Raw genomic sequence first — 13,625 nt, 5'->3', positions numbered from 1 at the left:
TAATATATTGCTGCAAGCAAGTAAATAGTTAAAATGTATGTAATCTCAAACAACACAGTTCTCATATTTGCTTATATGTTGTTACACAGTTTTCTGTTCAACAAGTGCAAAAAATACCTTTTGATCTTGCCAGGAATCCAGTAGGCCTATATTTTCCTGTGCCGATTCTAATCATCTATCAGAAGAAAGGAAGAAAAGAGGAAGGAAGGCTCTTTTTAGGCACCAATGTAATACCATAACTAATTTAAGATAAAAAATACACTTTATTAAATTCAAGATATCGATTAAAAGGGTGAAAAATAACGTAGTTACATGATTCCCATACATAAAAACAAATACTTAGTGGTTGTTTCTTATTTAGAAAGCCCCACTCATTGATAAGTTTAGGAAGAAGAGATGTTGCTGTGTGTTTAAAACTCGTTTCGCCCTCAAAGGGCTTCCTCAGGGGATTTTTTTAAATAAACGCCAACTCTTGGGACTATAAAAGACAATAAAGGATTAGATTAGAATCCACTGATGGTAGAAAATACATGCTTCAACTCTGATTGATAAACAATACATAATAGTCATATGCATAATAAATGCACTAAAGGATAAGTGATATAGTATATGTATCAATTATCCTTTTGTACCCTTATAATAAATAATGTATGAAAAAGTGTATTTATTATGTATTGTTTATCAATCAAAATGTCAAATTTACACTGTTTCATGGGGATTATGGCACACATGGTACCACACATGCATAGGTGTGAATGGTTCCATATAGTTTTTCTTTCCCATTAAAACTGATGAACTAAGCACATGGAATGAATAGGAGTGGTACTTGACTGGCATGCATTTCCTGCATAAAAGCAGGGTAAGCCCTAATAGGCAATAATGCACAAAGATATGGAAGGTATGGTTGACTGATATTTTTACAGTGCCAAAGCTGCCACCTTGTGCTCATGCTCCAGTTCTCATGCTTCCTTGACCTGAACCATGTGTGTGGTTTAGGATTTCCAACTGCTCTGGCTGCATTCTTGTCATGGGACAGCAACTTGCACTGCAATGATAAAAGAATAGGGAAAGGTTAAGACCTGCCTTGGGATCAATTGATCCCACATGGGTCCTGGCATCTGGCACCTTGCCGCTTGGTCACTTGCACCATCTTGTCTACAGGCAGCAGGCAGCAGTGAGTAGTAATGTGTTGCTCACTGGCACCATTATTCATTCTCTATGAAGCCACTCGGGCAGAAGCTACTTGTAGCGTCTCCCCAGAGGCAGCGGAGGCAGGAGGATACGGTAACTGAAGATAACTAAGGATAGATAACACAGAACTTTCAACTTTTACTCCTTCCATGCTTGTATCATATCAGAAAAGTATTTGTATAGAGGACTATATAGAGGACTATAGAATATCTCCCTTTAAATTGTGTCATCCCCAGAATGATGGTATGTGATTCAGATGTAAACAGATGTGAACTGTGCAGATTTTAGCTGCTATGTTACAATTATAATGGTAATATGGTCTTTTTATTATATTGTTATCCTTTAGGGATTTCCTTAAATTACAATACCGTGTTTCACCACCCGGAGTGTTTCATCAACCATCCAGCTGGTTTTGGGTGGTTACTGAAAAGCTTGGTAACAATACAAGGGCTGCCACACAACTACAGTTACTTCCAAGCCATCTCAAAAAAAAAATTCTGGAGAAAATACTGCCAATAACTTTTACTATTGCAAATGAACCCATTTTATTTAGAGATAATTTGAACAGAGCAGGCAGGGAGGGGAGATAAATTGTTCTTTTTTATTATTGATTATAATAAGCTTTAGTGTAATCTTCTAATTCCTTTTTTAGATTGCATAGATTGTTTTTATTTTTTTGTCAACTAAAGTCTTTTAGAGCTTATTAGAAAAAAAAATATATTTATATAGATTATATAAATAAATAAATATATATATATATATATATATATATATATATATATATATTTATATATTGTAGTATATCACAGGGGCTTGCTCATGGCAATGGGATGGTAAGAGGCAGCAGACTCCAAATGTCCAAAAAACCAGCAGTATTTATTTCCTTAGCCTAATGTTACAGCACACTCCACAACTTCAAAGTCAAAATAATAAACAGTAGCCCAGCTGGGCATCTGGCTACCTCACTGCATGCCCTCTCTTTCTAACACACACTATCCCACCACTGTTCACTCACAGGTTCGGTCTTGTTTGCCCACTGGCTTTTGTGGAGCTCTGTCCCCTTTTCCTGCAGTCTGGAACAGATTCTGGCTCCTTTCCCAGATCCCTTAGGCTGCCTTCTTAGCCTGAAACCCTCTGGCTGATCATCTCCCACTTGCACCTGAGTGCAGGTGAATAAAGGCCAAATCAGGCTTGGGCCAGGGAATCCATCGTTTCACTCCCTTGGCTGGCTCCAAGGCCCTATAGAACCTGGTTTCTTTTTTAGGAAACCTATCCAAACCTATTAATAGTCTCTTTCCATGGAGCCTTTAATATTTTCTTTGCATTTATATATATATATATATATATATATATATATATATATATACATCTCAGCAGCCTTCTAACAGTCTGCATGAGAAGCAGGGCTACATTCTTGCCTCTGCAAAGTATGAAAGTCAATGGTAAAAAAAAAATGTAGTTGGTAGGAGGGTCAACATTTACAACATTCAGCAATTTTTGTATTTCTTGACCTAATTCTGGAACCTTGCCTAATTCACATTAAACAAATAATTAGGCACTTTCATTGAATGAATTGCCATTAAAACTGGTCATAAATATACTTCTCTTCATAAGCTTTCAAATGCAAAAAATGCAAGAAATTTGCAGAGTGGTTTTTAGGGGTTATGTTAAGTTCACGTGTTGTTTGAATTTATATTTTTATGTGATATAGGTACGTGTGGAATGGACATACAATGAGAATTACTGCAGTCTCTCCAATGCCAAGAGTAAATATCGGCAATTTGTGACTGTAAAAGCTTCATCATCTATGGCTATGCCCTTTATCGTTGTACCATTGACCTTGGGTCTTCATGATGTGGAAGTGAAGGCTGCCGGGCAGTTCGTTGCAGATGGTGTAAGAAAGAAGCTGAATGTCGTGGTAAGAACAAATTGCACCACTGCTGTTTTGCCATAGTTTTCTTTAACTTATTGCCTAATAAAACTATTCCTGGTTGCTGTAAGTTTAGATCTGTGCTCCCTTTGCCCAAATCACATTGGTGGGTAGACTTAATCAATGCCAATATATCTTTTCTTAAAGCCTTTATAAACTTTATAAACTACAGCTTCCAATAACCAATAGACATTTTGACTGATGTGCCGGCTTGTCGTAGTCCAATGCATATGATGGTGAGTGGGGAACAGTTGGCTGTGGTTTGCCCATGTCTGCCAACACCCCCTACCCTTACCCTAGTTACTAGGTGTGTTGTAGATCACAGTGGTTCTTGCTGTTGCAAGGATGGCAACGCAATCATATTGGAGACATTGTGCTGTACCATTGTCCCACAATTAAAGAGACACTAGCCCTGATTTAATAAACTTCTCCAAGAATGTAGAGAATACACTTTCATCAGTGAAGCTCGGTGATCCAGCAAACCTGTAATAGATTTCCTAAAAGTAATTAGCTGTTTGTTAGCAAATGTTTTCAATTATGTACCAGGTTTGCTGGATCAGCCAGCTTCACTGATGAAAGTGCATCCTTTCCAGCCTTGGAGAGCTTTAATAAATCAGGCCCACTGTGTGGAAGCTGTTGGTGGTGCCTACAAAAAAAATGTCCTATAATTCACTGCACTGTGTATTATGAATGGGGATGTTCACACTGCACAAAGGAGTGGCTACAAAAGAAGATACTTTGAAAGAAGCATGAATTGTAGCCACAGACATGAAAATGATGCAGTTATTTGCAAAGGATAGTTATAGGTAGTTATGGGAATCATAACATTTAAAACATATTTTTAGAAAAGCTCCATGAATGAATGTATCATTTTAATGCGCCTGGGCACACAAATCACAACCAACTCCAGGAAGTATTTTCAACAACCTTTATTGGGTAATCTAGGTACAGGATGAGGTACAGGATGAGGCAGAAGGTGTAGTCAGGGACAATCCGAAGTCAGGGCAGGCAGAATTCATGCAAAAGTCAGTAATTAGACCAGGTTGATTTGGGTAATAAGTATGAGCTGTTAACAAGACATGAGGGAAGAAAACAGAGGTTAACATGGAAATCCAACAGAAGAATGCACCCAAGCGCACTGTAACACAGAGTCTAAAATGGGCAAGGGTGAAAATCACAGGGTCTCATTAAATAGTGCCCAATCACATTGCGCCACCTGGTTTGGCCAAAGTAAATTCAAACTAAACATGCCCCGGCCCGCGGCGAGGCAGCTGGCTGCCTCTTCCTTTGAGGGGGTATGAGAGGCGCGCATAGTAGTGTGCGCCTCTTACTGCAGGACCCACTGGCCATGCTGTGCTGAGCACCCCCGCAGGAATGCTGTGAACGTGTGCAGCACTGTGCACATCTGCAGGGATGCTGGGGATGCCATTTGACTGAACAGTAGTTTGGCTGGGACAGATCCCCCCGCCAGAGAGAGGAGACATGCTGGGAGCAGAGCAGCTGCAGCCCTGGCTGCGCTGCCTGCTGCAGCAGTCTCCTTTAGGCTGCCCCCAATCCCTGGCTCGCCACGAGCCAGGACGACGTGGGATTGCTGGTGGGGTATGTACCTTACAATCATTAAGACAAAAAGCAAATATGAATCTACTTTTTTTTGTATATTAATGACACTTTCTAATAACTTTTGTGTATTCTTTATGTGTTTTGTTATAGCCGGAAGGAAGACGGGTTGTGCAGACCCTAAAAAATGTTGTTTTGGATCCAAAAGAAAGAGGAAGAGGTCTGTAAATATAAATAAAATATGTTCCATCTTCATTTGTTATTTATAATACAACATCCATGTGAGAATAGAATATCATAGGAATGCAATTACTGTCTTCTTGAATTTATCCTTATTTTACACAAAAAGTGTAGAAAAATCTTTCCAGTGGGGCATGGACAGCAAAGAAAGAAATAGTTAGCTGTGGTTTTCAAGATTGTATAGAAAACCAACCGTTCTTGTACTTGATCAGGTGTACTGTGATTTTATATACAACTTTTGAACATAACCTCCGTTACATTAACCTCACACTCTAAGCAAGCTAAGAAATTCAAAGTAAATACTTGGGGGGTAACTGTTTTTTTACATTGAATTATTAATTCATATAACACTTCAGTTACCCCCAGGGACTTCATAAAGACTAAAAAGGAGATTTGGTGAATATTCATTTTCTGATCCTCCTTCTTGCACATGAACATGGAAACCAGTGATTTGGGGAGGTGTTACCATAAAACAATGAATCACAAGCTGCATTGTTGAGTTGATAAGTTGATGTTGAATTGTTCAATGTTTCATATTGTTAATATTTTGCAGCTGGAGTACAGGAGGAGCTGGTCAAAGCCGTGGATTCCAAAAATATTGTTCCAAATACACCAATTGAAACCATTGTTACTGTCCAGGGTAAGTGTTCTGTAAGCAAATTTTGTATAGGGAAAAACAAAATTGAGCTGCACTCTTGGAGGAACAAAAGATCTATGAACAGTGTTGGGGGGGCCTAATGCTAATAGTCATTTACATGCAGAAAAATTTCAATTCCAGAACACAGTATGCCTCATCATCACCCTTCACAACATTGCTGGTAGATGGGAAGCCGAGAAAAAGATATTACAACCCCTTCATCCCTTCCAAAGTTTAAAGGGTCACAATTTTAGTGGAGGAGGGTGGGGTTTAGGAAAATTGCCCAATGCTCCCCCTTCTTCAAGGATCTAACTGACTTAATTGCAAGATGTGCATGGAGCTGGAATCCTGTTCTTTTAAGACCCCCTTTCATTTATGCCCAGGGTCCAATTTTATCTAAAGCTGTCCCTGCCCCCTGAAGAAAGTTCATGGTTGAACCTAACAAATGCCTGTTGGCCACATTACTTTTCAAGGTCACATGATCTGCTCTCCTCTATTCATGGACATCTCTCCTTAGCACTAAGTTTAGAAGCACAACAGGCTTAAAGTGGAACTAAAGTGAAAAACTAAATACCACCAGGTCTTTATTGCAGAATTGACAGGTGATGCTCCTACTGCAATACAATACATTTATCTGCCTGATCTCATTTTTTTTTTACACTCACCTGTCCATGCTTTATTGTGGGTGCCACCATCTTCCCCTGTCTTCGCCCGGGATCAGGATCTTCTGCCATTTCAATTGGCCAGGTGGGTTAAGATATAACTCCTGTGTCCCACTACATTTGGGTCCACTTTATTATCATGGGGTCTTCAATTTATATTTGGGCCATAAAATGCAGGTCGAGGTGTTGAGTAATAATGCAGAGTGCAGCAAAGGGTAGATATTGATATTGGCTCGTTATTGTTCATACACAGCTCAAATGAACCTGGAACTTCTGGTTTTTGGTGGCTGTATTGATCAGTGGAATAAATATTTGCTTGTGGCCAAAAATTCCCCAGGGAACAATAAGGATCAGAAAAGAATGACAATTCATCCCAAGGCACTTCCATGACTTACAGAAGGGCTGATATTGTTTACATCTATCCCTTCCTTTTCTAAGATAGCCCAGTTTGTTTTGCTGGGTTTTACTTTCACTAATTGTTATTAACATTTAAAAAAAAGTAAAGGTACATAGGTCTAGACAAAATAAAAAAAAAACAAAACAAAAAACATTACTGACTTATTTGCATAAAATGGAGAAAAAACAACAAAATACTGAACAGAGAACAGGAAGTGAACTTTTTGCCCATATGGAACCATATGGAATGCCATAGATATCCCCTTATGTCAATTGTTCATCCAAAAGATCCATATATACAACAAATATAGATGATAACCCATAACAGAGATCATCAATGAACAAGCTTGATATAATATAACATCTAAATGGCCCATGGGTTGAGGCATTTTCCAAATAAACTATAAACGAGAGGAATGTAGATTGTGAGCAAGAAGAGAGGCTGCAGATTTACTATGGAGAAAACAACAAACAGAAGAAAAAAAAGAGAAAAGGGAGAAGGTTTTCACTTGTGGTTGAATACTAGGTTACCCAAAATAGTGAATCCAAGGGTCCCAGGTTCTGGGAAATAAAGCTGTTTTGTTTGCAAGCATACAGATCACTTTGTCATTAACTACAATCCAGTAAAATTTCAGCTTGACCAAATCCTGGTGCCTTATTTTATTAACCTAATGATACTGGGGTAAATGATTCCTGGGGTAAAGGTCTCATTCCCAGAGATTAGCTTTAACTCAAATATTTGCATTTCACAGGGACAGAAATTAGCCAACTGGTGGAGAAATCTATTGACGGAGCCAATCTGAATCACCTGATCAGACATCCAGATGGTTGTGGAGAACAGAACATGATGAGCATGACTCCCACCGTAATTGCAGCTCATTATCTGGATTCTACCGGTGACTGGGAGAAAGTAGGTGTACACCGCAGATCAGAAGCCATCCAGCACATGAATAATGGTGAGTGGAATTTTCATGTGGGCTGCGGGGAACAAGGTCTATTAGGTCTACAAGGTCCCCTTTAAAACTCATCATGGGTAAACTTGGGTGATCCAGTAAGCCTTGTATGGATTAAAAACAGTTGGCAAAACATTTGGCAGGTAATAGCAAATGATTGAAGTACCCATGTGTTTACCCATTGCCATAGTGTCCCATAACCTAACCTTGTCCTAAAAGATGACACTTAAGCCAATGATTTTGAAAAAGGTCAAAGTTTTACTAAATTAGAAAATGTAAAAAAAAATGGAACACTAAAGACAGAATATGTAAATGTACTATGGAAACTTCAGTCCATTTCTATCTTTTCTATTTTTTTTTTCTGCAACTTTTTTTCATATATTGTTTCCCCAGCATTATTTAAATATATTAAAAATACTATAGTAAAATAAAAACTCTGGTTGAAATACTTTTGCCTCATGGAGAGCAATATCAACAATATATAATTTGTTTATAATATATGCTTTGGGATGTGGTATACCTGTACATAGTTGTTGGAATTTTTTTCATTAATAAAAAACTGCAGTGCAAACAATGCAATAAACTTTGCTTTATGCCACACTTGATTGTATCATGTTTATTGATTATTTTCTTTTTCACTTATTTTTTTGGAAACAGGTTTAACCAAACAGTTGACATACCGAAAAGCAGATGCATCCTATGGTGCATGGATTCATACTCCATCAAGCACATGGTAATAGAGACAATTCACTGTACTTTTGCATCGTATATTTTAGTTTAAGCTTGAAAGCCAGCTAAACTGTGTGAAGAAAGAGTGTGAAAGAGTTACTACAAGCCCCTGCCAAGTTTTTATTGCTTGCAGTTCCAAAAACCCCCAGTGTAACACCAGCAAATCCTCCTACTTGGGCTTATGGTTACTTGTCCTGATCCCCACAGCCTTTTTATGCTTGAAATAAACAACTTTTAGTGTGAGCATCTGAGCAGTCAGTTAGACTGGTTCTACGTGGAGCTTGTGGGTGAACGTGGTTTTACAGCCATTGAAGGTTTTTATTGCTGTCATTGACCCTGTAAAGAAAGTCCCTCACTTTATGTGAGCACAAAAAATTGGGAGGCAACAAATAAAAACCTTAACCAGGTTTTAGCATTTCCATAAGATGTTTTTATTGCTATCTGTGTCCATTATTCTACTACTAGGGTCCAAATTGCATCAGATGATAAAACCAAAGGGCCCAGAGGAGGATAAAGACATCTGATATTCCTAAAGCCTGATACCCTTCCTGTATGCCAATACAATAGAGAACAGGCAGGTGCTCTTTAACCTCATCATTGCAGTTTTGTAGCTTTTATCGATAGTAATTAGTTCAGGTAGGGTAAATTACACTCTATACATGAAAGTGCAAAAAGTTAGAATATGAGATGATACAATTCTTATCCTGTTGTACCTCTTTTGGAGACTTGAGAACACAGCCAATAAGTGCATAGGTACCAGGAATTACAGGACAGTGACATCTCTCAGCGAGCATCTCACAGCCGAAGGTAGCTGGTCAACCCTGCCAGGTTTTGTGCTTCTAGATTGAAATGAATCAGGCTTAGTTCATATAAATAACATGCTTAGTCCAATGATATTTAAAAAATACACAAAAGATTAAAACAAATATGCTTATCCTTATGACAAAGTTTTGTAGCAAGACCCTAAAGTCAGGGAAAGTACTATGTTCTCGAGTTTAATAAATACCTTTTAGTGTTACATTTACCTAAATTTGCCAAGCATACAAAAAAAAATGATCTAATTGCATAACTGGAATACCTCAGATTATTTGTTTCTACATCTGTGCCTATTTTTATCCTCTTACCTGCCTAATTTTACTCCCTATTTGCTTAGTTATCTCCTCCATCTTAAAGTGACTCTGTCTGTGCTTATTTTGTCCCCTCCCCTGCTCAACATGACTCCACCTGTGCTTATTCTGTCCCCTCCCCTACTTAACCTGACTTCACATGTGCTTATTATGTTTACTTGTCTACTTAATGTGACTCAACCCACTAGGATATGAGTCCTCTCTTGCGGTCTCTGATTTGCTACTATTGATTTGACTTGTCTTCCACAGGCTCACTGGGTATGTTGTGAAAATTTTTGCTTTAGCTAATGAGTTCATCAACATTGAGAAAAGTGTACTGTGCGACTCTGTAAAATGGCTTGTATTGGAGAAGCAGAAACCAGATGGTTTATTTGAGGAAAATTACCCAGTATACCTTCAGGAGATGGTGGTATGTAACTTTTACATATGCATATGTACTCTTTTGTGTATATTACAATTGCTATTTTGTGAGCATACATGAAATCTGTAGTTGTGGCAGCTTTTGTACTTTAAACAGAAAGAGCATGAAGTGTGAAGAAACATGTTAAACTGTTTGCTTATGTATACTATTTTAAATGCAGATGTATTTTAGCCACCAGTGATCTGTATTTTATTGTATTTGTTCATCGTACAACATCTAGGATATACCATCAGCTACATATGTTATTCTTGGACAATTTGAGAAGCAGCTGGGTACCCTTTGCATAAATGTTTCTATCATTGGTACCCAGCTACTGATCTCTCTACAATTTCTCCTAAGGTTTTGTATGTTCAAAGTACACCTGTCATTTCAGTACATGTTCTAAACAGACCGTTACAAAATTCATGGTATGATAATATACTTACATAAATTACAACACATTGATTATCATGTTATTGCGTATCTGATGAATGTACAAGGTGGTAGCTTCAATTACCTTTCCAGTCCAGGTGAACCTGATAGTGAGGACAAGTGGCACATGGGCATCCAAGGGGGATATATGCTCACAGCAGTAGTGTTTATCTGGATGCTACCGGTGACTGGGAGAAAATAGGTGTATAATGCAGAAAAAAAGCCATCAATAATTGTGAGAAATAAATGTCTGTTATTTTCTTGTGGGCTGTGGGGAACCAAGTCTACATTGGACCCCCTTTAAACTCATCATTACTGCTTCTTGTACATTATGGGCTTGATTTATCAAAGTTCTCCAAGACTGGAGAAGATAGACTATCAAGAGAGAACCTAGGTGATCCAGCAAACATTAAATGGACCTGGTCTAGGATTAAACACATTTGCCAACTAATAGCAAATTATTTTTAAGAAATTCATTCCATCAAGTTTGCTAGCTCATCCAGGTTCACCCATGATAGCTTATTGTTTCCAGTTTTGATAGCTTCAATAAATCAGGCCCAATGTATCCAAGATCAAAGGTCAGCTACAGGTCACTAAACAAGTAAGCACTGGGATGATGCTTAATTTTATGTGCAAATGTAACTTCAAATATTTAATTATATAATAATACAAAATATTGTATTTTATGTTTCTTTTGCACAGGGTGGTATTACGAAAGGAGCTGTTGAATTAGATTCTACGCTTACTGCATTCATTGGTATTGCTATGCTGGAAAGTGAGAAAACCTGTACTGGTTATGTAAATGTAAGTAGTTAATCTCTTTACTGTAATGTTCCTTCCCCCGTTCACTTATGACTGTCATAATAAATACACTCATTGATTGTGTGTGAATAACTTGAAGTCTATCCAAACTTTATATTTTGTTCAGGAACTGACCCCTATATCTAAAATGTAAACTCTCATTGTTGAAAACCTTGTTTTTTATGGTTCCATACAATCCAACACTCTTTCAAGACTTCTTCTTCTGTACGCCTACTCTATTGACAACGCACATTTTGGGATTTTCTTTCACTGTGGGCCTGATGTATTAAAGCTCTCCAAGGCTGGAGAGGATATACTTTCATCCAGCAAACCATGAATGGATCTGGTCAATGATTGAAAACATTTGCTAGTAAATAGCAAATTATTTTAAAGAAATCCATTCCAGGTTTGCTGGATCACCAAAATTTACTGGTAAAAGTATATTAAAAAGTGCTTTTTTAAATCAGGCCGTTTAAGTCTTTGTAGAAACTGTCACCAATGCATAAAATTATATTTTTTTATATTTCACCAGAAAGGTCATAAACACAAAAAAAGACAGATGAAGATAATGATGTTAAAGGGGAAGTTAAGGTTGATGGGCAAAGAGTTGGAAAAAAAAAACAGTTGGTCTATCATACGGAGATAAAGGTCTGGGTGAAAAAAGGCATAATTGGAATTGTTTAAGGACAGCAAAACTAAAAAATAGATGGGTGGAACGATAGAATGGTGGGTTAACCAAAAGGGGATTATAAGGGCAGATAAATAAAACTATTGGTGCATATGTGTGGATAAAGCATGTACGCAGGGTTGGGTAGATGGATGGGTAACTATGAAAGTAGATGGTTAAAATGTTGGCTGGGTAGATGAAAAAGTAATAAGGCAGATAGATGTACTTTAAGAAAAGACAGAAGATACTAAATATACACATCATCTTGTTTTACATTATGTTATTCCATTATTTTCTTTTACAGAACCTGCGGAGCTCCATTGACAGAGCCATAGGATACATCGAGCAGCAGTATCAAAATATCAAAAAACCATATACCATTGCTATCACTTCCTATGCCCTGGCCAAAGCTGGAAGACTGAAGAGCATTAATAAACTTATGTCTGCCTGTACAAGTAAAGTATCAATGCTTACGAGTCCAGATCCCATTTTAGGCTAGGCCCTTCTAATAGGCCATGAATATTCTCACAAATATCTACAGCAGTGTTCCTTTAGCTTTTTAACATGAGTGAACCCTTAAAAATGTTTTTAAGGTCTTAGGGAACCCCTGCTATAATTTCTATATCCACTACTCACAATAAAAGCGTGTGGTGGTCAGTAGGAATAATGCCTCTTACATTGCTGGCCAATGGGGAAAATGTCATCCTTACAGGGTAGCCAAAAAGATCATTGGTATCAGGTAAACTGATCTGGGAGTCACAAACTGATCATGGCTCAGGGAACCCCAAGCAGCATTAGGAGGAACCCTGGATGAGAATCACTGATCTAGAAAAAAATCCCATGCAATCTTTAATGCTGCATGAGGATTAGGTAAGATTTCTCACTACCCCCAAGCCCTCCGTCTTCACAAGCTCTAATCTTCTCCTTTGAAATGTTTCCTTTTAACCAATGTCTTTCTCTCCCTTGGACATTGCCCCTCAATTCATGCCCTGTGGATCACCAACGGAAAGTAGAGATATATTTTTTGATGGGATTATAGAGAGCAGTAAACACCAAGAGAGATTTGAAAATCTTCAAAGGAAATAAAACAAACGTGCCAAAGAACCTTTATTTTTGATCCCTTTTAAATAAAGAGGAGCCCATGAGCTGAAAATTTCCCAGTAGGCTAAAGTGCAATTAATGCTAAATAAGCATTTTATTTTATTCTTGTTCTAATTGCCCTAAAATTTCTTTTCCAGGTAACAATCACTGGTTGGAACCTGGATCCCACCATCTGTCACTGGAGGCTACATCTTATGCCCTCCTTGCTCTTGTGGAGCTGAAAGAGTATGATAAGTGTGGACCGGTAGTTAGATGGCTTGTAGAGCAAAGATTCCATGGGGAAGTGTGGGGAGCAACACAGGTAGGTGCTGCTGGCTGTAAATTCACCCCCAAACATTGTAACCTGCGTATTCCTCAAATGGTGCTTTTTTGGTTTCATTTTGATTTGATAACATTAAAAAGAGGAAACCATAACAAATTAAAGGTATCTGAATTATTCCAGCATGCAATAGGCTGCAAAAGAAAATTTGTTGGGAATTTAATTTTTTACAATTTAACAGTTAAATATACTCTACATTGAAATGATGCTAGGCATGCTACAATATATTAAGTATTCTTTTGGCCAGCATTCAGATAAGGTCAAACAGTTTAAATTCCAGAAGCACTAAGAATGTCACAGTGACTTGCTATCTACAATGCATTGATTAACTGTGTCAACAAAAACTATTGCATTCAGGATGGGATGAGAAAACTGCACTAACCACTAGGCATCCAAATCTTGTGGTTAAAATGGTAAAAAGTAACAGAAAATTCAATGTATAGCTAGCATTATAGTGTAAAAAGTCACAATTACCCAGTTTTC

The 13,625-nt window shown here is 37.8% G+C and overlaps 1 protein-coding gene across 1 annotated transcript in view; it reads left to right on the top strand.

The window, feature by feature from the left end:
* Positions 1-2,889: 2,889 nt before the first annotated feature.
* LOC140322823 (complement C3-like) overlaps positions 2,890-13,625 on the top strand; it is a 42,637-nt gene continuing 31,901 nt past the window's right edge. Inside the window, exons 1-9 of the mRNA XM_072399437.1 lie at positions 2,890-3,109; positions 4,832-4,898; positions 5,472-5,558; positions 7,366-7,569; positions 8,224-8,299; positions 9,672-9,831; positions 10,957-11,058; positions 12,027-12,177; positions 12,961-13,124. Coding sequence (XP_072255538.1) covers positions 2,999-3,109; positions 4,832-4,898; positions 5,472-5,558; positions 7,366-7,569; positions 8,224-8,299; positions 9,672-9,831; positions 10,957-11,058; positions 12,027-12,177; positions 12,961-13,124 — 1,122 coding nt within the window. The 5' untranslated portion in view covers positions 2,890-2,998. The remainder of the gene's footprint in view (positions 3,110-4,831; positions 4,899-5,471; positions 5,559-7,365; positions 7,570-8,223; positions 8,300-9,671; positions 9,832-10,956; positions 11,059-12,026; positions 12,178-12,960; positions 13,125-13,625) is intronic.

The sequence above is a fragment of the Pyxicephalus adspersus genome, chromosome 2 (genome assembly GCF_032062135.1).
Source record: "Pyxicephalus adspersus chromosome 2, UCB_Pads_2.0, whole genome shotgun sequence".
In the NCBI taxonomy this organism is placed as follows: Eukaryota; Metazoa; Chordata; class Amphibia; order Anura; family Pyxicephalidae; genus Pyxicephalus; species Pyxicephalus adspersus.
This window is presented reverse-complemented; position numbering and strand designations above follow the sequence as displayed.